Source organism: Triticum aestivum, chromosome 2B (assembly GCF_018294505.1).
Source record: "Triticum aestivum cultivar Chinese Spring chromosome 2B, IWGSC CS RefSeq v2.1, whole genome shotgun sequence".
NCBI lineage: Eukaryota > Viridiplantae > Streptophyta > Magnoliopsida > Poales > Poaceae > Triticum > Triticum aestivum.
In genome coordinates, this window is record NC_057798.1 from 372,769,045 (window position 1) to 372,791,120 (window position 22,076).

General features: G+C 42.3%; 1 protein-coding gene across 11 annotated transcripts; it reads right to left on the bottom strand.

Annotated features, from left to right (window-relative positions):
• Positions 1 to 756: 756 nt before the first annotated feature.
• On the bottom strand, positions 757 to 22,070 carry LOC123044975 (uncharacterized). 11 transcript variants are annotated; one of them, XM_044467882.1, is made up of 9 exons: positions 21,717 to 22,070; positions 21,494 to 21,634; positions 20,943 to 21,088; positions 17,841 to 17,925; positions 17,598 to 17,677; positions 17,155 to 17,269; positions 16,410 to 16,486; positions 1,329 to 1,401; positions 757 to 944 (listed from the first exon to the last, which is right to left on the bottom strand). In XM_044467882.1, the coding sequence occupies exons 1-6, from the start codon at positions 21,848 to 21,850 to the stop codon at positions 17,253 to 17,255; spliced, it is 603 nt and encodes a 200-aa protein (XP_044323817.1). In that variant the 5' UTR covers positions 21,851 to 22,070; the 3' UTR covers positions 757 to 944; positions 1,329 to 1,401; positions 16,410 to 16,486; positions 17,155 to 17,252. The 11 variants fall into 11 exon arrangements, with proteins under 11 accessions (XP_044323817.1, XP_044323814.1, XP_044323810.1 ...); XM_044467880.1 differs by lacking the exons at positions 757 to 944; positions 1,329 to 1,401 and adding exons at positions 2,088 to 2,404; positions 16,836 to 16,908; XM_044467879.1 differs by lacking the exons at positions 1,329 to 1,401; positions 17,598 to 17,677 and adding an exon at positions 1,020 to 1,110.
• Positions 22,071 to 22,076: the final 6 nt, after the last annotated feature.

A 22,076-nucleotide genomic window follows, 5' to 3' on the forward strand; every position in this document is an offset into this window, starting at 1 on the left:
CGCGTTACATTATTTGCCATTTGCCTCTCATTTTCCTCTCCTCCACTTCACCCTTGCCGTTTTATTCGCCCTCTCTTTCCCAATCTCCTCCTCTCTTTCCCATTTGCCTTTTTCCTGTTGCCTTTCTGTTTGCTTGTGTGTTGGATTACTTGTTGTCATGGCGCAAGATAATACCAAATTGTGTGATTTCTCGAATACCAATAATAATGATCTCCTTAGTATTCCGATTGCTCCTCTTAATAATGACGAGTCTTGTGAAATCAATACCGCTTTACTGAATCTTGTTATGAAAGATCAATTTGCCGGCCTTCCTAGTGAAGATGTCGCTACTCATCTAAACAATCTCTACTCCTAATATAGCAGTTGGTGAATAGTCCGCCGGTTTTTTTTCGCTAGTTTTTTTCGTCTATCCTCCCACCACCCCCTACCATCGCTGGTTTTTATTCGTCTAACGCCCCGCCCACGTTACGTCACACCTCCACCGCCAAAAAACCTCCCGATCGATGCATCGTGCCCAGATCTGATCTTCCGCCGCCGCCAACCTCTCCTTCGCTAGCCCGATCCATCCCCTCGCCCCCACCGGACATCATTGCCTTTGCCGCTGCCGATCCTAAGTTTCGCCTCCGCCGCCCTTCAGCGGACGGCGCCGCGTTCCCGTTTTCGAGGCGCCGCTGATCACTCACTGGAACCGACGGTGAAACCGACGGCGAAACCGATAGATCCGCGCATTGGTTCCCTTCTGGACACTGCCGGGGCTGATCCCAGTTCCTGATTAGGTATTACAACAGATGCGCTTACAGTACATACTTTCAACAGATCCGCGCATTGGTTCTGTCTTACATCCATTGTTGAAATATCCACTAATTGTTTTAGTCTTACATCCATTGTTTCAAATACATTAACGTCCAACTTTCGCTCCTGGACACCCAGACGGGATGCATGATCTGCATGGCATTGATTTAATGCTTCAGTATCTAGACAACAGAAAAGTTTTGGTTGGATAATCAAGTCTGTTTTACCCCTGATACTTTGCATGGGAACTCAAGCCAGAAAAAGCAATCCAGTTCCTTTTTACATTACAATGGTTTCATTCATCATTAAAGTATACTCCTATCAAATTGGAACCATTCATTAATCACCAATCAAGTTTAATAGCATAGTTAGTGCAAATAGCTGGGACTGTATGATCTAGCATATATGCATAGGTATGAATAACAGGATGAAAGAACTATCCCTTCCACATAGAAGAGCATTACAAGCAAACATAAGAAAATCGGATGTGCACACAACAGTAAAAAAACATGTACACACAACTGCATAGAGCGTACCTGAGATGCTCTCGCCAGCTCCAATGTAGATGATCTCGCCAGCTCCAATGTAGGTGCAGTGAATATGCAAGCACTACATACAATATATAAGAGTGATTGTATCATCTTAGCAAACCGGCAACTATAGTGTTTATTAATTGTTTTCCTTCTGATTTTGCTGTATTTGAAGATTTAATTTGTAGATGCCGGTTAAGGCACAAACCAGCATGATGCATCAAGTTTTGGATTGATAAATCTGTGCCATGTTGACCATATCTCTCCCAAAACATGTTTGGCATTATTGTTCTTTTTGAAATAGAATAGAAAGATCAAATGCCTTTAGGGCTGTTCTTATGAGCTGCTCAAGAGCCCAGATTACCATTATTGGAGGGTCGGGCACTGATACTAATGGACACATAGAGAACCAATCAGTTTATATATGCAAATACATAGAGAAGAATGTCTTGTACATGAGTACTGTCCACACACTGTCACCTTCAGTTCTACAAATGTGTCAATTAATCTGAAAGGAACATAACCTACTCTACGAAGCTATTGTTTTGCCTATATAAATTATCAATGTCTATTCAAAGTGGCAAATTTGATATTCTGACCTATGATCACTAAAGTAGACGAGCAGATCATTTTTTTTGCCACAGAACAATCAACTACTCAAATGATGATACTGGATGCAGGTATATGTTTTTATGGCATAATGGAAAGCATGTTTTTTGCAACAAGTTGGATCGCAAACCCGAATTTAATTGAAATATCTGCATATCAGGAAGAAAACAATAATAAACTTGGCAAAAAGCATTTCATAAATTTAGTACACATTTGGGAGTTAAGATTATAAAGTCTGTGCTTACAGGTACGTATGGGGAATCCACAAAGCAAAGCAGCAGAAAATATGACATCGACGGCTGTACCTCCAGGTATATATTAACCTAAAAATCTTGCTATACATGTCAAGCTAGATCCCAATTGTGGTTTCATGTACAGAAGTGGTTGCAGATGAGTTGGTTGGGACATATGATGTTGAGAACTACCCAAATACCCCAAGTATGCCAGTTGGATCCACACCGCAACCTATTGTTCTGCATAATGAGATGGATGAGACAGTACTTGATGATAATAACCCTATTATTCAAGGTATGAGACTGTGCTGAGAGAGTACCCATAATTTTACTGTCTAAATTTGATTAACTGTATCTCAGTTACTTGTATGAACCAACTTCAGATCGGGATTTAACAAGTCACACCGCACAGCCGGTTGTTCCCCAACACACTAATGGTGATATCACATATGTTCAGCCTTCCGATATGGTATCATGTGACAACTAAACATAAAGAATAATCGACACTTTTTGGTTAGCAGTAAACTCAATAGTTATGTCCACTATCGGTTATTTTTTCATCAAGCAGACAAACCGGCTAGCTCATTCATATTGAATGAGGCTTCGTTTGTGCATCTCAGTTGTATCTCAAACGAGTCCGCCACAGCCGCATCACAAAGTGTAAATGGTATTACCTGATTCTACTTTATTTGTGAACCTTATCATGCTTTATGTTTTGATCTTGCATATGTACAAAAATCATGTTTCTCTTCTGTTGCAACAGAGACTCCTGAGATGTCTCATATAGATGGAAGAAGACAAGTATACATTAATGCAACTGCTCATGTTTTACCGGCATCCGACTCAACATTCGAGAAGATGACTACACGATCTACCAGCTATGTCCACAATCAAACTAAGAAAGTTATCTACTCTGATGAAAAAAAGGAGCAGATAAACGCCAAGAGGCGAGCTGCTTATCGGAAGAAAAAAGATGAGGAATCAGAGAAACTACATCATGAATATCAATCTTCCATTTCAATGTTTGGTATGTTTCTTTGATTATTAATCAGTATAAGTAACCATTAATACAATGTGCATTCCTAGGTTCACTTCTCTCACAAATTGATGTTTCACTCAGTATTTGACAAGAGGGACCTAATAAACGCGCGGAGACGGGCATCGTATCGTAAGAGCAAATCGGACGCTGACGAAAACAAGGAGCCATTTATAGCTCCGATTCGTGGTGGACATCGAAAGAAAAATGTGGACGCCCCCAACAATCATCTCCATGAACATCTCCCTGCCCTTGACTTAGCAGGTACGAGTATGCTATATTACAGCAGTATATGACACCTTCAAGGAAACAAGATGTATCTAATATATCCGGTTGTTAGCTCCAAGTCAGAAGTATCTCCAAGTTAATGTTTTTGCTGTAGCAGTTGCTATACATATCTTCCTATATCCCGATTGTGAAAACATTTGCTGAAGTGGTTGCAGATAAGACAGAGGAATCCCTTGATGGTGATAACTACCAAAGGATGATAAGTATGATAGATGGAACAACCCCGCAACCGGTTGTTCCCCAACAAACTGATGTTGATATCATATATGTTCATGGGCCTTCCAATTTGATCTCAGGTGAGTATTAAACATAATTAAGAATCGACGTTGTACGGTTAGCAGTAAACTGACACATTATGTCCACTACCGGTTATTTTTGCATGAAGCAGTCAACCCGGCAACCTCATTAGGGGGTAAAGACGCTGCGTTTGTCCCTCTCAGTTGTCTCACACGCGATTCTGGAGCCGACATATCACAAAGTAGTAATGGTGTTACCGGTTTCGTATTTAGTTGTACAGTGTTTAAGGAGGTTTTCTTGCAGATGTTCATGACCCATATTGTATTTGTGTTGTTTCAGAGGCTCTAGATGTGAATCCTATAGATGGCAGAAGACACTCGTTAATGTGTGCAAATGCTCAAGCTTTACCGGTACCCGATACAACATCCGAGCAGATCACTACAGGATCTGTCGTTAATGTGTGCAAACTAACTAAGAAAGTGTTTCATGTCTGACGAAAAAAAGGAACAGATAAACGCCAAGAGGCGAGCTGCTTATCACAAGAAAAAAGAAGAGGAAGCACAGAAACTCTTGCATGAATATCAACCTGCCCTTACAATGTCTGGTAAGATTGTTTGATTTATAATCAATCCAATGAACAATTAGATTCAATATGCATTCCTAGGTTTAGTACTAACATATCTTGCTACCACATTTACTAGATGACAAGAGGGAGCGGATAAACGCGCAGAGACGGGCATCGTATCGTAAGGGCAAACTGGATGCTGACGAAAACAAGGAGCCTTTAAAAGCTCCGATGCAAGGTGGTTATCGAAAGAAAAATGTAGAAGCCGCTAACAAGCATCTCCATGATAATATGTCTGCCCTTGACATATCGGGTACGATTATTCTATAGTTCAGCACTACGGCTAATGGAGATACTCCTTTTGTTGCCAACTATATGATTGTTATCGGAAGATAAATGAGTACATCACCTGAGATCATCATGCAGGTACCCAAAGTGTTCCACGGATCGCTCTAGGTGATATAACTAATGGGGAACAAACATCGTCGATAAACCTTGACGATAGAAATATGATTATAAAGTCAACAACTCGAGCTGTGGATAATCACCAAGATGAAAATCTTCCCGCCCTTATGATATCAGGTTATGATGCTTTATTTTCCATCTGCATTTTATAGTACATATTCATAATGTTTGCCATTAAGTATGGTTAATATATTTTCATACAAGTCAAACGTTTGAACTTCAATGTTTTAACGTTCACTCGTTTCAGATTCAACTAAGCATTGCATATATACATTAGATAATTCATTGGTACCTTGTGTACCAATTACCAATTAATTCAGTACTGATTATGTTTGTATCAACATGTATAACCAGCCGACCCAACTAGGTCCATCCACACATCATTTACACAAAGTGATGCGTTATTGCCTCATTCCACTACAATCACTTCTGATGACATTCATGATTACCACCTAGCTATGAGGCAGCGTGTTAAGGAACGCAAATGTAACTTAACTCTAGATCAAGTGGAGCAATCAAACGCGAGGAGGCGAGCAACATATCGGAAACAAGTGGATGAGGGATCGAAAGATCTTGAAGGAAAAAATGATAAGCTGCGAGAATGGAGGTCATGCAGCAAAGAGAAGGGGCAGTTGAGTGCAAAGAGAAAGGCAACTTATGCTTCAAAAAAAACACCCCGTGCAAGGAATCCCTCGCACTCCCACGTCCAGACCTAGCAAACTCAACATCTATATGTCCATCATCCACCTGCCGCGCAATACCCCTCTCTCTGTCCGCCGAAGATGATTCATCTGATGATGACCCTACGAGGGTCATGCCGAATCACATTGTTACTAATAGTATGAAAATGCTATGGATACGTTGTTATGATCATTCTCAGCAACCCCCTTCTGACATGATATCATCTATTGACACATTCGCCATGACGATAATGCAGACGACACTGATGTTTTCCGAGACCGCGTCATGGGCGATGAGCCAATGCCATCTGACTTGATGGATGAGGAGTACTACATGTTTCTATACCAAGGTATGGTCAACTAAGAACTATGAAGTTGTGGAGCCTTTTTTTAATTATCCTTATTAGGAAATGCTTTTGTGAACATCATGTTTGAACAAATGCATGTAGGATCCGATAATGAAACCATGGAGGAGGACGAGGAAGCGAGCATGTCGTCTGCTATACCTAGTGAGGTTGATCCATTAGACTTTGTCTACACAAACATACCAGACACCACTCACATCCTCAAGCTCGCCGCAAACTGCAAACACTGCAATGCCAAAAAGTTTGAGTCTGAGACCGACGGGTTTTGCTGTTGTAATTGTCAGATCGAACTTACGCAACCGGAACCAATCCCAGAGCTGATGAGGCTATGGTCCAGCATGGATGCAGATTCTAGACATTTTCGTGAAAACATACGGTTCTTCAATGGGCATTTCGCATTCACAACCCTTGGCGTCAGCCTTGATGAGAACTACACAAACATGAAGTCTGGGGTGTACACATTCAGGGCACACGGCACCATCTACCACAATGTGCATTCGTTCGGGCCTAGCTCAAGTCCAGAACATCTGCAGTTGTGCTTCTATGATGACGACCCAACCATAAGTCATCGTAAGGCAGCCACCAAGCAATTAGACCAGGATGTCGTGAAGAAGTTAGTACACATACTCAAAGAAAACTCGTACTCCCAGCAATTTAGGAGTTTGGGTGCACACAAGGACAACCTCGACGATTATAGGATAGACCTAAACACGGATAAGAGGCTTGACCAAAGAAGATATAATAGACCGTTGTCATCTGAGGTCGCTGCACTTTGGGTTGAGGGCAACGACCTAGCAAAAAGGTTTGATCGGAGGATAACACTTTGTGGTAACAACCATGAAAGGCACAGTATAAGTGTGACCTCCGGAGCATATGACCCATTGTCTTATCCCCTATTCTATCCAAGGGGGAACTAGGTTGGCATCCGAAGCTACCTAAACGTAATGTTCCTTGGGAGGTTGAATTAAATCCTCAATTGGGCCTTGATGATGACGATGATGCAGGTATGTCGTATGCATCCCATTTTGTTACAACTAATATCTAATTTCTCGATTATATCCTCATTTTGATGGTACTCGATCACGTGTAGAGGGGAATAGCAGGTTGTACGTCTCTGTCAGAGACTACTACTGTTACATGCTGCAGACACGACATGCCATTTTCAATCCCATACTCTCTGGAGCACGCCTGCTGCAGCAATGGGCGGTCGACATGTATGTCAAGATTGAGAGTTGTCGGTTGAGGTGGTTCAGGAAGAACCAGACGCAGATTTGGGCCGACTTGTATAAAGGTGTTGTTGATGCGATCACATCGGGCGAGACGCGAGCAAGCGCTGTTGGGACAAGAATAGTGCTCCCTGGAACATACCCTGGTGGTGACCGCGACATGAAAAAGAGACATATGGATGCCATGGCAATTGTGCATACATACGGGAAGCCTAACATCTTCTTGACCATGACTTGCAATCCTAAATGGGAAGAGATATCGAATGAGTTGCTGCCTGGTCAGACGGCGCAAGACCGACCTGATATTGTGGCTCGCGTGTTCTACGGCAAATAGAGGCTATGAAAGACATTTTGTTCAAGAAGCATATTCTAGGTGTTGTTGTTGCTTATGTTTACGTAGTCGAGTTCCAAAAAAGGGGCCTTCCCCATGCACATTTTTTGTTGATCATGGACTCAGCATATAAGCTTATCATCCCGGAGCAGTATGACCGACTCATTTCCGCTGAGCTCCCAGACAAGCATAAGTATCCGGAATTGTATGCAATGGTGGTAAAACATATGATGCACGGACCATGCGGTGCTCTCAACCCAAAAAATGTATGCATGCAAGAAAACGGATGCAAGTGCAGATACCCACGGCCGTTCAATGAAAACACATCACAAGGGAAGGACTCCTACCCAATTTATCGGCGTAGGGACGATGGTAGACGTGCTAAGGTTCGAGGAAAGATGTTGGACAACAGATGGGTTGTGCCTTATAATCCATACCTTCTGCGGATGTTCAATTGCCACATCAACATTGAGGTCTGCTCTAGCATAAAGGCTGTCAAATATCTTTACAAGTACATTTACAAGGGCCATGATAAGGCTTCTTTCAGCATCGACCAGCCCGATGCCGATGGTAACATTGATGAGATCAAGAGGCACGTTGACGCAAGGTGGATTACCCCTCTGGAGGCTATGTGGAGGATATTTGGCTTCGCACTTTGCGCCAATCACCCACCTGTATTGCAGTTTCCTCTTCATCTCCCGAATATGCACAGGGTTGCATTCAATGCGCAGGCTAAATTGAAGAATGTTGTCGCCTCCGAAAATGCTTCAAAATCCATGTTAACTGAGTATTTCAAGGCTAACCAGGAACATCCTTGGGCTAGGCATATATTGTACAAGAATTTTCCCGGAAGCTTCACGTGGCAGCTGAAAAGTAAGTCTTGGAGGCCTCGGGTCGAGCGTTTTCAAATAGGTCGCATAGTGTCTGCCAATCCTGCCGAGGGGGAGCGATACTACCTGCGTGTGTTGCTAAACCATGTTGCAGGCAAAACATCCTTTGACGACTTGCTCACCGTTGACGGTGTGCTATGTGGGAGATTTAGAGAGGCTGCTGAACGGTTGGGTCTCATTGAGGCAGACAACACGCTCGACGACTGTCTTAATGAGGCTGAGCAGTGGGCGATGCCATGTTCTCTTAGGAGGCTCTTCGCAACCATCTTGGTGCACTGCGAGCCAGGCGACGTGCATGCTTTATGGGATAGGCACCTCGAGTCTATGTCAGATGACTATCGTCGAACACGCACTTTCCCTGACGAGGTGGAGCAGATGGTGTTGCTTGACATTAGGGGTATGTTATAGTCCATGGGTAAAGACATTGTTGATTTCGCTCTTCCAAGCATAGATGATGCGTTTGACCCAACAGAGGGCGAGGCAAGAGAGGTCATCGAGGAATCAACCGTAGAGTTTGACATGGATGACACTAAATTGGCATCTTCCCTGAACTTGGAGCAGAGGGCCGCATTCGACAAGATACTAGGGGCTGTTGAACGCGGTGATGGTGGTGTATTCTTTGTTGATGGCCCTGGAGGTACAGGGAAGACCTTCCTATACAGGGCGATGCTTGCCAAGGTGAGGAGCGAGGGCAAGATTGGTAACGCTACTACGACGTCAGGCGTCGCCGCTTCTATCATGCCTGGCGGCAGGACTGCCCACTCGAGGTTCAAGATCCCATTAAGCTGCGATGATGGAGCCTCGTGCAGCTTCACCAAGCAGAGTGGAACCGCCAAGCTGCTAAGGATGGCGTCATTGATAATATGGGACGAGGCCAGCATGACGAAGTGACAAGCGGTCGAGGCATTGGACAATAGCATGCGCGACATCATGGGAATACGCGCCCGACCCTTTGGAGGAAAGACTGTTGTTTTTGGCGGGGACTTTAGGCAGGTGCTTCCGGTCGTCAGAAGGGGGTCGCGGGGCCAGATAATTGATGCAACCCTGCGAAGTTCTCATCTATGGAAGGGTATGCGGCAGCTTCGGCTCATCACCAACATGAGGGCTCATAATGACACGTGGTTTGCAGATTATTTGCTAAGGGTCGGAAATGGCACTGAGGATGTCGACAATCAAGGCAACATACTACTCCCTGAAGACATTTGTCTGCCGTCTTCGGGTGAGGTTGACGACCTGGAGAAGCTTATTGACCACGTGTTCCCAAGTCTAGATGACAACATGTCTGATTCAAATTACATGACATCTCGAGCAATCCTTTCCAGTACAAACGACAATGTCGACAAGATAAACATCCGCATGATAGAGCGTTTTCATGGAGATGAAGTAATCTACCATAGCTTTGACAGTGCGGAGGACGACCCGTATGGCTACTACGCTCAGGAGTTTCTGAATGGATTGACTCCTAATGGTCTTCCTCCGCATGCACTCAAGCTAAAGTTGAACTGCCCTGTCATACTTCTAAGGAACATTGATCCAGCTAATGGACTGTGTAACGGCACTAGGCTTGTTGTAAGAGGTTTTGAGAGGAACACCATCGATGCAGAAATCGTGATTGGACAACACGCTGGTAGGAGGGTCATCCTTCCTCGAATACCTCTCTGCCCATCTGAAAACGACATGTTTCCGTTCAAGTTTAAGAGAAAGCAATTTCCAATAAGGCTTAGCTTTGCTATGACCATTAACAAGGCTCAAGGGCAGACCATCCCGATTGTTGGTGTCTATCTACCCAATCCCGTGTTCTCTCATGGTCAGCTATATGTTGCTTTGTCTCAAGCCACCGCGAAGAGAAACATAAAGATACTCATTCAGAAGGAGAAGCCGAAGGAGAAGGCCAAGAAGCTAAAGGACAATCCAAAGAAGCGAAAAAGACCAACTGTGTCCTTACTGACCTCGATGAAGAACATCGTCTACAAGGAAGTCCTTACAGGCTGAAGTTTGGTCTTAATAGACTGGCAGGTTTAGTAATGACAAAGCATTTACTCTTGCGATGGTCAAGATAAACTGTAATTCGTTTTTTACATATATATTTCTTTTTTGAGACTTTGAAATTCGCAGTTAAAGATATTCTACAAGCGTACTTTTTCATGCTTACTATGTGATTCAGATATAACCTGGAACATGCAATGAATCTTTTGTATTACGGCAATTTAACATATCTGTTGTTATTATTTTGGTATTTTGATAGTATGTTTGAATGTAAGTTTATGGACGACCTTATTATCCTCTGCAATCATCTGCTAGGTCAGAACTATACAATTCTGATTGGTCTGAATTATAAGTCCAACACACGCAAGAGGGAAATTGTGTATGTTGTGAAGATATATTTTGCATATGTACTTCAAATAGATAATAAAATGATAGCCTGCATACTTGCGAATAAGTTCAAATGCCCGTGCGACTTTGGAAAATGTGACAAGTCACATGTCTCACACATTATGTCCACTACCGGTTATTTTTGCATGAAGCAGTCAACCCGGCAACCTCATTAGGGGTAATGACGCTGCGTTTGTCCCTCTCAGTTGTCTCACAAAGTAGTAATGGTGTTACCGGTTTCGTATTTAGTTGTACAATGTTTAAGGAGGTTTTCTTGCAGATGTTCATGGCCCATATTGTATTTGTGTTGTTCCAGTGTCTGATCGCTGAAGTGTACAATATTTGGGAAAAAATTAGAATAGTTGGTACTTTTACTTATCCAAACTAATTACTTAATAGTTCAGTTCAGGTTACATATAATTTTTTTGCATTGGTTCATTTACCCTCATGAATTTACTGCGCATCTGAAATAGTTCAGACCTAACAAATAGTTCAGACCCCGTGTTCATGGCGCCTCCGCACAACCGATCTGCACCCACAAAGCTGCTGCATGTAGCAAGGCTGCAGGTAATCACTTTGGTGAGTGTAATAAAGTAAGATGGCTGCTCACTTGCTTCTTTTGCCGTGTACTCGCTTATTTTTTTATAACTGTGTGATCTAAGGGTCGGATCGTGGTTCTTCTAACTGATTAAGGTAGCTGCTTGTTTGCTTTTTTATGCTCGCTCAGTTGCCTTTTTTTTATCTAAGGATGCAAGTTTTGTGTGTACCAAGTTGTGAATTAAGAGGACTGAGTTCTATCTAAGGAGAACCCGATAGTCCTATTTAAAGTCATTTGTTATTACCTTGATCCTATCATATGACGTTTGGTATTTTATGGTCATGGAATGAGAGATTGCATTCCTTGTACAGGAGATCATTCCAGCGTTGGATTGGACTATTGCTGCCTTTTAATTTTATTTTTAGGCAAATGTCCACCTGTAATGTTAGAGCAATTATTTTGGTGCTAAACTAATCCCAAATAAGTGCCACCAATGTGTGAAAATAAAATGTGTGATTATGATCTTTTAATTATATTCTGAATATGATTATTATGCAATTTCTAAGTTGTTGACATTCTAGCCTATCACATGTAGATTGGAAGACTTCTCTTTTTGATGGACTCTGGATCTAAAGAAGCATATAAGCATGTAGAGAGGAACATGTTGTCCACTTTGCTGTACAAATGTACTACACGATTTTACACATGTGTTTGATTAGATGATATTTGATGATTTGAGCATTGTACTGGTGGGATTTCCACAACAATACGTATGATCTAAACATTGACTGAAAATATTTATCAGAGTATTCGTTTCAAACAATTAATTTTGCAAAATATTGCACTTATCATCCCAAATGATGGTTGTTCATTACAAATCTCATTCCATTTTTTTGTTGTCCCTATTTGAAAAAATTTGTAGACGAAGATGGAATTTAGAAAATGGATTGCATTATCAAACGTGCATTGCACGTGCACGCTTACTATTTTGTAAAAGGCAAGAGAAATAACTTTCATATTTTAGCAATAAATACAATATAATTTATTGCACAAACTGATCCATCTCGATACTCACGAGTGCGAAGTAGCATGCAGGTTATAGTTTAATGGCATGTTTAAAACATAACCTCAAATTTTAAAATAGCAAATAACTTAATTTTAATAAATGCAGACTTAATAATATATATCCAAAATAAATGAAGCCAAAATACACATATAATATCCGAAAGAAAATGATATATTATCGGCATACTTAGTAATCTGTGATCTTGATCAACAGAGTTTATTCATTTCCCGATTTTGTAATTATTGTTTCCTTATGTAATAGATATGTAATCCGGCGTCTATTTATTAACCAGGTGCAGAAAGGAACAAAAATAAATGTTTTCCCGTTTATTAGCAATGTTTTGTAATGGAAAAATGCACGGATGGAATGATAAGGGGCACTTTCCAACCTGGTGCCGGACAATTCCCCTCTGACTGTCATATATATATTGTCCGGCTGTTTGACCACTATAGTCCAATTTCCCCTCGCTCGCTCATCCTCGTGCAAAGATTACTTTCTGCCTGCGGTAATGGCTGCAATGCCCATTTTTGATAGAGTGGACGACGTAGTCGAGTACATGTACAACTACGTCATGGTTTCCTCAGACGAGGAGGAATTAGAGTTTGTTCTGGCAGCCCTAAACTCCATCTATACTATATATGCAATTGTTAGCTGCAGATCACTACCATTATAGTTTGCATTGTCGGCTTCTTTTTTTAAACCCGAGTAAATATCTGTTATTTCACCTAATCCATGGCGATTAGTTGGTCACGTTCATAAGTTATTGCATGCATGTACTGGTTAGGATCATGCTATCCTTCTATGTCCAAAAGGTTCTTAGGATCTAACGTAGTGGCTGCAAAAAAATGAATATGTACCATTATTATCCTTTTACATTACGCCATGATAGTACCATCCGCAGCACGGGCTTTTAAACTACAAATTTTCTTTGGACGGTAGTATAATCTAACGGGTCCTGGTGCATGATACATGTACCATCTATAGAATTTTTCTTACAGAAATACATTGCAACCTAACATGTCATAATAGATTTTGTTAACTTTCCTTACTGTAATACTACAGAAAGTCAACCCGACCTTTCAATAGTACTTCTCTCCTCAAATGACAGTACAACTCTAATTATAAGATACATACATTTCAGACCTTACTAAATTATTGAAAAAATGTACTGTTGTTTGCCCACACATTTAAGTACTACATGTTTTACAACAATACATTGCAATCTACAGAATTTTTCTTACTGTAATACTACAGAAAGTCAACCTGAACTTTCAATAGTACTTCTCTCCTCAAATGACAGTACAACTCTAATTATAAGATACATACATTTCAAACCTTACTAAAGGTTTGAAAAAATGTACTGTTGTTTGCCCACACATTTAAGTACTACATGTTTTTGATACCCCTTATTTTTCTAACAGATTTGCTATCATGCTGGTTTGTTTGCAGCACAATATGGATAAGGAGCCCTCGTCCATTCTTGATCGAGTTAAGTCTACGGACTATCCAAGACACCATGCGAGGTGATACATGGGTCAATCCGAGCTGCTTCGATCTTGGATTTCGTAAGCTTATTAGCGACGCGATACAGAGGAACGCGGGAACAGACTTTGTTGGCTCAACGCATATGTTTGATTTGCAATTCATTCGCCTAGCACGGGTGCTCAGTCAGGCTGGCGTAGGCCAAGCTGAACGCACCAACTTGTTGATCAACCATGTCATTGAACGGCCTTTGCCGAAATACAATGTGCTCATGACCCCGTCCATTGTAAGGATTTTCATTCTTAAAAATTGGTCTGTATACTATTTTTTCGCCATTAACTTTATATACCTATTGCAGTACCTATTGCCGTTGTATTTGGTGGATTCCTCCTATGGCCTCCTTGCAGTTAATATTGAAAATAGGAGGACTCTCATAATTGATCATTCCAATGAGTCATTCCTAGGCTCAGAGGACTTTCATGACAAGGAAATTAAGAAGGAAGCCATGATAGTTTTGCAAGAATTTGGCAGTGTATTGCAATAGGGGAGGCCTGGGTTGAATCCCCAACTCGTGGATTGGCCACAAGATCATACCTATATTACAGCTCAGCGGTAATAGTTTAAATTGTTTATGCATATTATAGCCACACTGATATAGGTTCTAACATATTGATTTTTTTGGTCACAGCCTGGACTCTGGATTGAAAGTCCTACAGGAGATGGCTCACCAAGATGATACTCTCGGGCATAACATGTCCAGGACTTCAGTATGTGCATATATAACAAGTTTCTGTCTTACATAGCTTTGTTAATTATAAATTTATGGGCTTCCTATCACGTAGGTCTGTTGTGCATATCATTTTTCAGTTATTTATTAAATTGTTGTTTATGTTTTCTAGGATTCACTACAGCTCAAAAAGCACCTGCTGGTCCAGATGCTGATGATCAAAGGCAATGAAGCAGCTATAAACATCCCAGCTGAAATTACAGCATGCTTGAGGTTTTTGGAGGAATGACTATGGACTAATGCTAAATCGAATGTCGCAAATATAATAAGCTAATAGAACCTTGTCAGGGATCAAATTGAGATTTATCCTTTTGGCAGTATGAATAATGGATTTGATTATATATATGTAGAGAATAAACTGTTTGATGGCACCCTCTAGCTTCGTATTCGTTTAAACGTTGTCTGCTTGTTTTGGTTCTATCTAAATATTTTGGCTTCTATGTATATTTTGTACTATAATATTCGTGCGGTCAGGAGCAGGTTTGTTGCTCCAGGTGAACCAGAGGCATTTTGTAAAGGACCATTGCAGGTTCAGCCGGCAAATGAGGTTTTCAGTCATGCCTCACATCATATACTAACTCGTATCGTGTAACTCCATCCATACACACACTGCTATACGATACGAGGTTTACTTTGTCGGCAATCGTCACATGCCAGCTATGGAATAGCCAAAATAAAAACATGTTGCAATTGTGCATCTCTATCCTAATCCCGACGGATGCCTCGGGACACTTATCCGCATCACTGGAACCCCCAGAAAAGTGTTGCTTTAGCCTTCTCCTAGGATCATAATGTACACTGGAGTAAATCTTTCCTCTCTAAATCTGGCCAAAACCCATACTTCCAGGCTGGATCATCTGATATAGCTCTTCTCCTATAGGATCATTTGGTAGATCCATGAGAGCAGGTACACCTGGCTACTGTCAAAGAAAAAGAGAGAAGAGCCAAATCACCAGAGCAGCCATATCAAGCATGGGGAAGGAGAGAAGCAGTGGTGGGGCTGCTGCCTTGTGGGTGGAGAAGCAGATCTGGGAAGAAACAGATGCAGATGAGAAGGAGCAGGCAAGCACATCTAGCTACACTGATCTGCTGGAAGAGGGTTGCGCCAGAGGAGGATGGGGAGGAGCTGCAGCCAGAGAGGAGGGGGAGGAACTGTGGCCGGAGGGAGGAGGCTGGCGGCTGCCGCAGATCTGAGGAGGAAGCCTGTGTCAATGGTCCAGAGAAGAGACATGAGAGACCTCTCGCGTGGATTCTCTCTCTCTCTTTCCCCTTCTCATAACTGGTCGCACCTGAACCAATGTTTCCCGCGCTTGTGTTCCCGCCCAGGTCAGCTTTCTCGCGTGCAATCTATATTTCCCTGCTTGACAGGCTAAGGCGTCTGATTGGTCTGAGGCGTGCAAGGCGGCGCTAAGGCGGACGCTTCAGACGCCTTACAGCCTAAGGCGGACGCCTTACGCAACTGTGTTAGGCAAGGCCTACGCCTTGAGCCTGGAGGGCGCCCTGACGCCTAGGCGTCGCCTGAACGACGCCTTACGGACGCCTTAAAAACATAGGTGTAGTGATTAATCATCCATTTCATTGAAAGTTCAGGTGGTCTTGGGGATCTCTATGTGGCAGAAGATAGAGATTTGGTGCCTTTTTGTTGCAAATATTTCTAGCTTTCTAGGTAGGCCAAGATTTCTCAACATTCTGCAATATTCAGTTGTTGTATGTTGTCTTAGGCTCACACCAAATGCTGAATTATAGCAGTGAATGTAAGTTGTATTCCATGTAGAGTACGTAGCAGATTTATAGCTTACTATACTTCTATAAATCCTACAACTCCCGTATTAACGCACGAACCATAAAGTCATGAATTATAATTGGCAAAAAGAACTATATACAACAACTGAGAAACTGGAATTAGTATTGGTTACCTTTGGCATTGGAAAACCATGGAGAAACTGGAATTGAAATCATTCATCGAACTTGTGTGGTCTCTGAGATATTACAACTGCAAATAGTATATTGAGACTGTACATTACTACGTAATTATGGAATTAAGTATTACTACAATCTGTTAAATCATACAAAATTAGCTAAGCAGGAAAATGATTAGTGTGCATGCCGTGAATTTAACTTTGTTGTAGCTAAACTTGGCATGCAAGCAATGAAAAGTTCTTTATTTAATTAATACAGTAATTTAATTCTTCTTAGTAAGTTATGATTTTTTTACATCTTTCCTAATTTATTAACAGGTCTGCATTTGATGGAAAACAATGGTATATATGGTAACAATGGTATATATGGTAGAATTATATTCAGCCATGATCTGCTACCCAGTTATTCTCCGCATGGGCTACCTATATATGTTATTCTCCTCTGCCATCCCTCCTCCCTCTCCTTGCTCTTCCTTCGGCCATCACAACAGCAGTCCTGGAGGAAAATTTCCCAAGGAGTACCTTGTGTAAGCAAGGAGCATCAAGAAGGCGAGTTGCTCTAGGCACGAACAATTCTGGATCTTTATCTTCTCTAAAAGTGTAATAGTTGTTATATTAGGATCATGTTTGGTTGATGTATAGTATCAAAAGTATGTTTTATCTTGCATTTTATGTATGTGGTGCTAAAATTTAGTGAACAGTCAAAAGTTGAACATCAAGTTAAGCAAACAGAACAATTTACCAGAGCAATCTATGCATTTGAGGACCTCATGGTTTTATCCATGCCTGTCTTGTAAGTCCATCTTAGTGATTCCATCAAGGAGCTCTCAGCAAGAATATCTAGGCTTGGGAAAGATCTGTCATGAGAAACGTAAAACATTTAAGGTATGTGCATAACTACAGGTAATAGATGGTAACACCTAAAAAGTCTTCCTTTTGAAATCTTTAAAAATATACACAAGATGTTCTAAAATAAAAAAATATTGTGAAGATTTACAATCAAAGACTGTTTTGTCTATAACAAACTCATATTCCCAAGATATTCTTCATGGTGATGCACATGGGACATAGGGAACAACAAACTCATATTCCCTAGAAACTGTCACACGCTTTGCCGCGCCGTTCTTCATTCGCTGGGTCAATTTTTTGGGTGGTCATAGCATGATTGATCATTGGACTACATACTTGAGTCATGATGGGCACTTTGCCGCACAACAAAATTGGCTTTGTTGATCAATTTGACAAACACTTGGCCGATGTGAATGCTGACATAACAAAATTCTATTTCAGTGGGTAAATGAGTTATTTTAAGTAACACATTGCACAACACCTACATTAGGGCAATGTAAGAAAAGGACTAAAAAACAAATAACGTCTGCTTTAGACAGTGACAACTGGAAGCACACAGATTGTGCTGCTTTTACTTACTTTGATTGCTTGGTTGTGTGTCTTGTTCTCCTTACTTTGCACTGCCAAGAAGCAGCCTGTCCAATAAGCATATTCTCCAAGTTGTCTCCAAGTTCACGAACGAAAGTGCATGAAACCACAAAATACATCAACAACATGAAGAAATTAGTTTAAGCTCAACTCCAACAAATATAGTTTTCATCTTCTAGCTGACCATATAATAGTACAATATATCACAACAATAAGAAGCAAAAGTGACTTTATTAAACATGTTGAAACTACCTTTAGGTTATCATGGTTAAATACCAAGATCCCAGTTCAGCCCAGTGTGTGTATAGTTAGCACAAATTCAAGAGGCGGTAGTAAGACACAACATTGTTTCCAGAAATTACAAGAAAGATCGAACAGTGACTATTTCATGATTAAAATGACAGCTTCATAACCAGATTAGAGTAACCAACATAAGCCGCCACAATGCAAGTAGAACGCCCGTGCGAAGAAACCAGAATAGAATTAGAGTAACCAACATTGTTTCCAGAAATTACAAGAAAGATCGAACAGGAACTCTAATCAGGAACCAATAACCATTCGAAGCAGACCACTTACTAAAATATATAAATTCTCAAATGAGCTCAATGAGCATCGATTGCCTCAAAAAGAAAGGCTTAAGTTTTCATATTTTTATTCAGTTTTGTTTAGGTTGGTTAGTTCAAAAACAGTGATGAGTTTTTGTGTGGATGATGTTTGTGCCATTTAGAAAAAAGGCTCTTAAGTTAAAAAAAATTCTTCATGTCTTGCTTCTGCACTGTGTCAGCATATACATATATTGTCCATATAAATAACATACAACAATAATGGGTCTCTATCCACCAGTGGACACTTGCAGTGTCACAGTCTACAAGAATCAGGCGCGGCGGGGAGGGGAATGAGAGAGGAGCGGGTGGGATTCACCATGGCGTGGAGGGGAGGTTCCTGGGAGAGATGGCAGTGGCGACACTGTTGCAGGGAAATGAGATGCGTCGGCAATCGGTGGCTGGCTGGCTGTGTGGGAAGAGTAGGAGGCGGCTGTGAGGCGAGTGAGAGAGGAGTGAATGTTTTTTTCTCCGTCAAGAAAAGAAGAAAAGAGCCACTCTATGTGGTGACATCAATGTCACATGGTCTATCAAGTCGTCTTTAGGCTATTAGGCTTTTACTCTGCCACAATTGAATATCCACTACAATCAGGTTATGCTTTGGTATGGTGGGAACAATATTAAAAGGTATACACCCGCTTGGGTGTAATTTATTTTAGCAAATGTATAGCAAGATGCCATTTGCATCCCAAAGAGGTTAGTGATACAAGGCTCCGATGCATGACCATTATACTAGAAAAAGAAATAAGGGATGATGATTGTAATTATGCACCTTTGGAATAAAATTATCATTTACCTCGCAAAAGAAGAAAAGAAATGATGAAGGTGTAGTGTGTGACTTTGCGACACTTGATCGCTCTAAGTCAATGGTCACTAGGACTGAATTATAATCCAAGAAGCTAATCAGAAGGAAGGAAGACATGCTCGCAGCAGCATCACATAAGTAGGCGAGTGGGATGGAACCTGAGAGTCATAGTGTCAATCCTATGGTGGCCACCACACTCGGAGAGGGTGGCGGCACTGCGGTGAGTAGTGGGTCGCATTGCCTTGGCTGCACCCTCACATAACGGTGTGCACTCCTTGGCACTGGGAATCGGTCTAGGGTGACCAGCCATGACGATGAAGGCGTATCCCTCCTCGCAGTGCCACACCACTCTGCCCAACGTTGTCCAACCCACATAAGAATGGGTCAGCTACATGGCTGGCACCAACAAACAGTTGCGGTCCCTTCTGCACCTCCCGGGTGGATCCACCTACCCAGGATGCCAGACCAGCGGGCACACTGGCTCCTTGCCGAGATGGCGGCACGAGAAGTTTTCAGGGGTTGAAGGAGGTGTGCCACGTCATGGTAGGGAGAGAATGGGGCTGGCAATGCCATGGATGAGGGGGGGGGCGATGGAGAGAGGAGCGGATGGGCTACACCATTGGGTGGAGGGGTGGTTCCTGGGAGAGATGGCATCAACGATGTTGTGGCGGGGAGATGAGATGCGGCGATAACCGATGGTTAGCTAGTTTTGCGGGAATAGTAGGAGGCGGCTATGCGGTGAGTGAGCAGAGGAATGACTACTTTTTTCTCCATCAAGAAAAGAAGAAAGGAGCAGCTTCTATGCGGTGACATCAATGTCACATAGTCTAGCAAGTTATTTTAAGAAAAACACCAACCAAATGATCTAGAAGTAGCCTACAATATAAAGCTCACTAAAATCAGGATGTGACTTACATTGTACCACGGGAACGAAGCTAGAAAACAACATTTCTCACATTGTACGTAAATATCTTAAACACATCAAGTAGATCTTAGTTTATAAAAGATAATTAGTTGGATCACTGCTCTGTGTGTACACATCGTTCTATTAAGGTGTTTTTATCAACTTACATTACAAGTAAAGTGGATTTTCAATTACTTTTACGGGCTATCATTTCTATCAGTCATGGCCCGTAGCAACGCACGGGCATACATCATAGCACTGTCTGCTATTTAGTTTATTATATTTCCATAAAGTGCAGCTGGAATAAATGGGTGTCCTAAAAACACTAAGAAATCAAAATTACTAAGTAAAAAAATGTGCCATAACTTGTGCACAAGCCCAAGCCCAGCTATCAGGGCATAACCAGGAACCATATAATTAACCATAAGCCATGTAAATAACAATAGTAAGAACAGAATACCGATAAACTGAAACCATGATTACAGGCAGTGAGGAAATCAAACAAACTTCACCTTCTAATTATCCATGGCATAGGCATATCCATTAGCTAGGTTTTGATACTAATAATGCATTACAGTAGAATCAGCCTATATTTTCATTTATTTTACATTACATATGCAAGAACCTAAACAACCACATGCATAGCACACTGCGTCTACCTAGCTAATTGGTCATTTATTTAGCAGAAAAGCACGTCGTTTAACTAGCTAGCTAACAAATAACAATCACTGGAAGATTAGCATAGTAGCAGGTGAGTGAGGAGAGGGAGAGGGACGTTCTACCTGCTGGAGCAATGCGTCGTTGATCGCTCGCCTTGGAAGAAGAGGAGCAGAGGGCTTGGTGGCTATGTGCACCCATCCTCCTCATGCCAGGGGCTGCAAAGTGCCCTCCTGCCGACATCGCCGTCTCGTCCGCGCCACTTGGAGATCTGCAGCAAAGGAAATCTGAACCATATTACATATAGATTTAGTCTGAGAGCAGAGGCGGCTTTATACATTAGCATGCCATGGGCAGGTGTAAACAACCATAGAGCAGAAATATTGCCATGAGAGCAGTAATAAGCCAAATCACTTGAAACAAACGAACTTAAAGACCAATGGTAATAACAGAATCTATTCATTGCTTGAACCATAAAATGTTGCTGCTTATTCATTCACTGAAGATACTTGAATCATGTGCATACATAGAAATTGAACCAAAACTGGTGATGTGTTTTCATCACTGGTGATTAGTTAGTAGGCTAATTGAATTGAGTGCAACAACTAATTACCAAAAAAGAGGCATGCTACGGTAATTATTACCATTGTCGTCATGGAGGGGCCATCTGTCTCACCTGCCGTGAAAGTGGTGGGGGTTCCGGAAGACGGCGGAGTGGTAGGCGATGTAGACCACAGGCTGCATCACTGTGGCCGTGTCTTGGCCGTCGGGGAGCAGTCTTTGCCTTGGCCCAGCCTGTGAGGCCGGGTCACGGCGCCTCGATAGAGCAGCGAGGAGAAGATCAGTTCAGGAATCATCAAAAAGAAAAGTAGAGGAGGAAAGGGGTCGGATCTGCGTACCGGAGCTGCTGGCGTTGTAGATCCAGGCACCGCGCTCCGCATCCACCGTCAAACTCGCCGGAGACTAGCACCGCCGCGGATCCGACCGGAGGGCGACGGGATCCAGCACCCGCGTCTGGGCGATGAAGCTCCATGCGTGCGTCGACAGCAGTCGCACGCGTCTCGCCGGAGCATGGTGCGGTGGTCGCGGCTAGATGGCTTGGTGGTTGCAGGCTCGTGGACGCGCGCCGCGATGCGGCGGGGGAAGGTCAGAGGGCGAGAGGTGAAGCCGGAGACTGGTGCGGTGGTTGCGGGCTCGGTGACGCGCGCTGCTATGCGGCGGGGGGAGGTGGGAGGGCGAGAGGTGGCGTCGGAGACTGG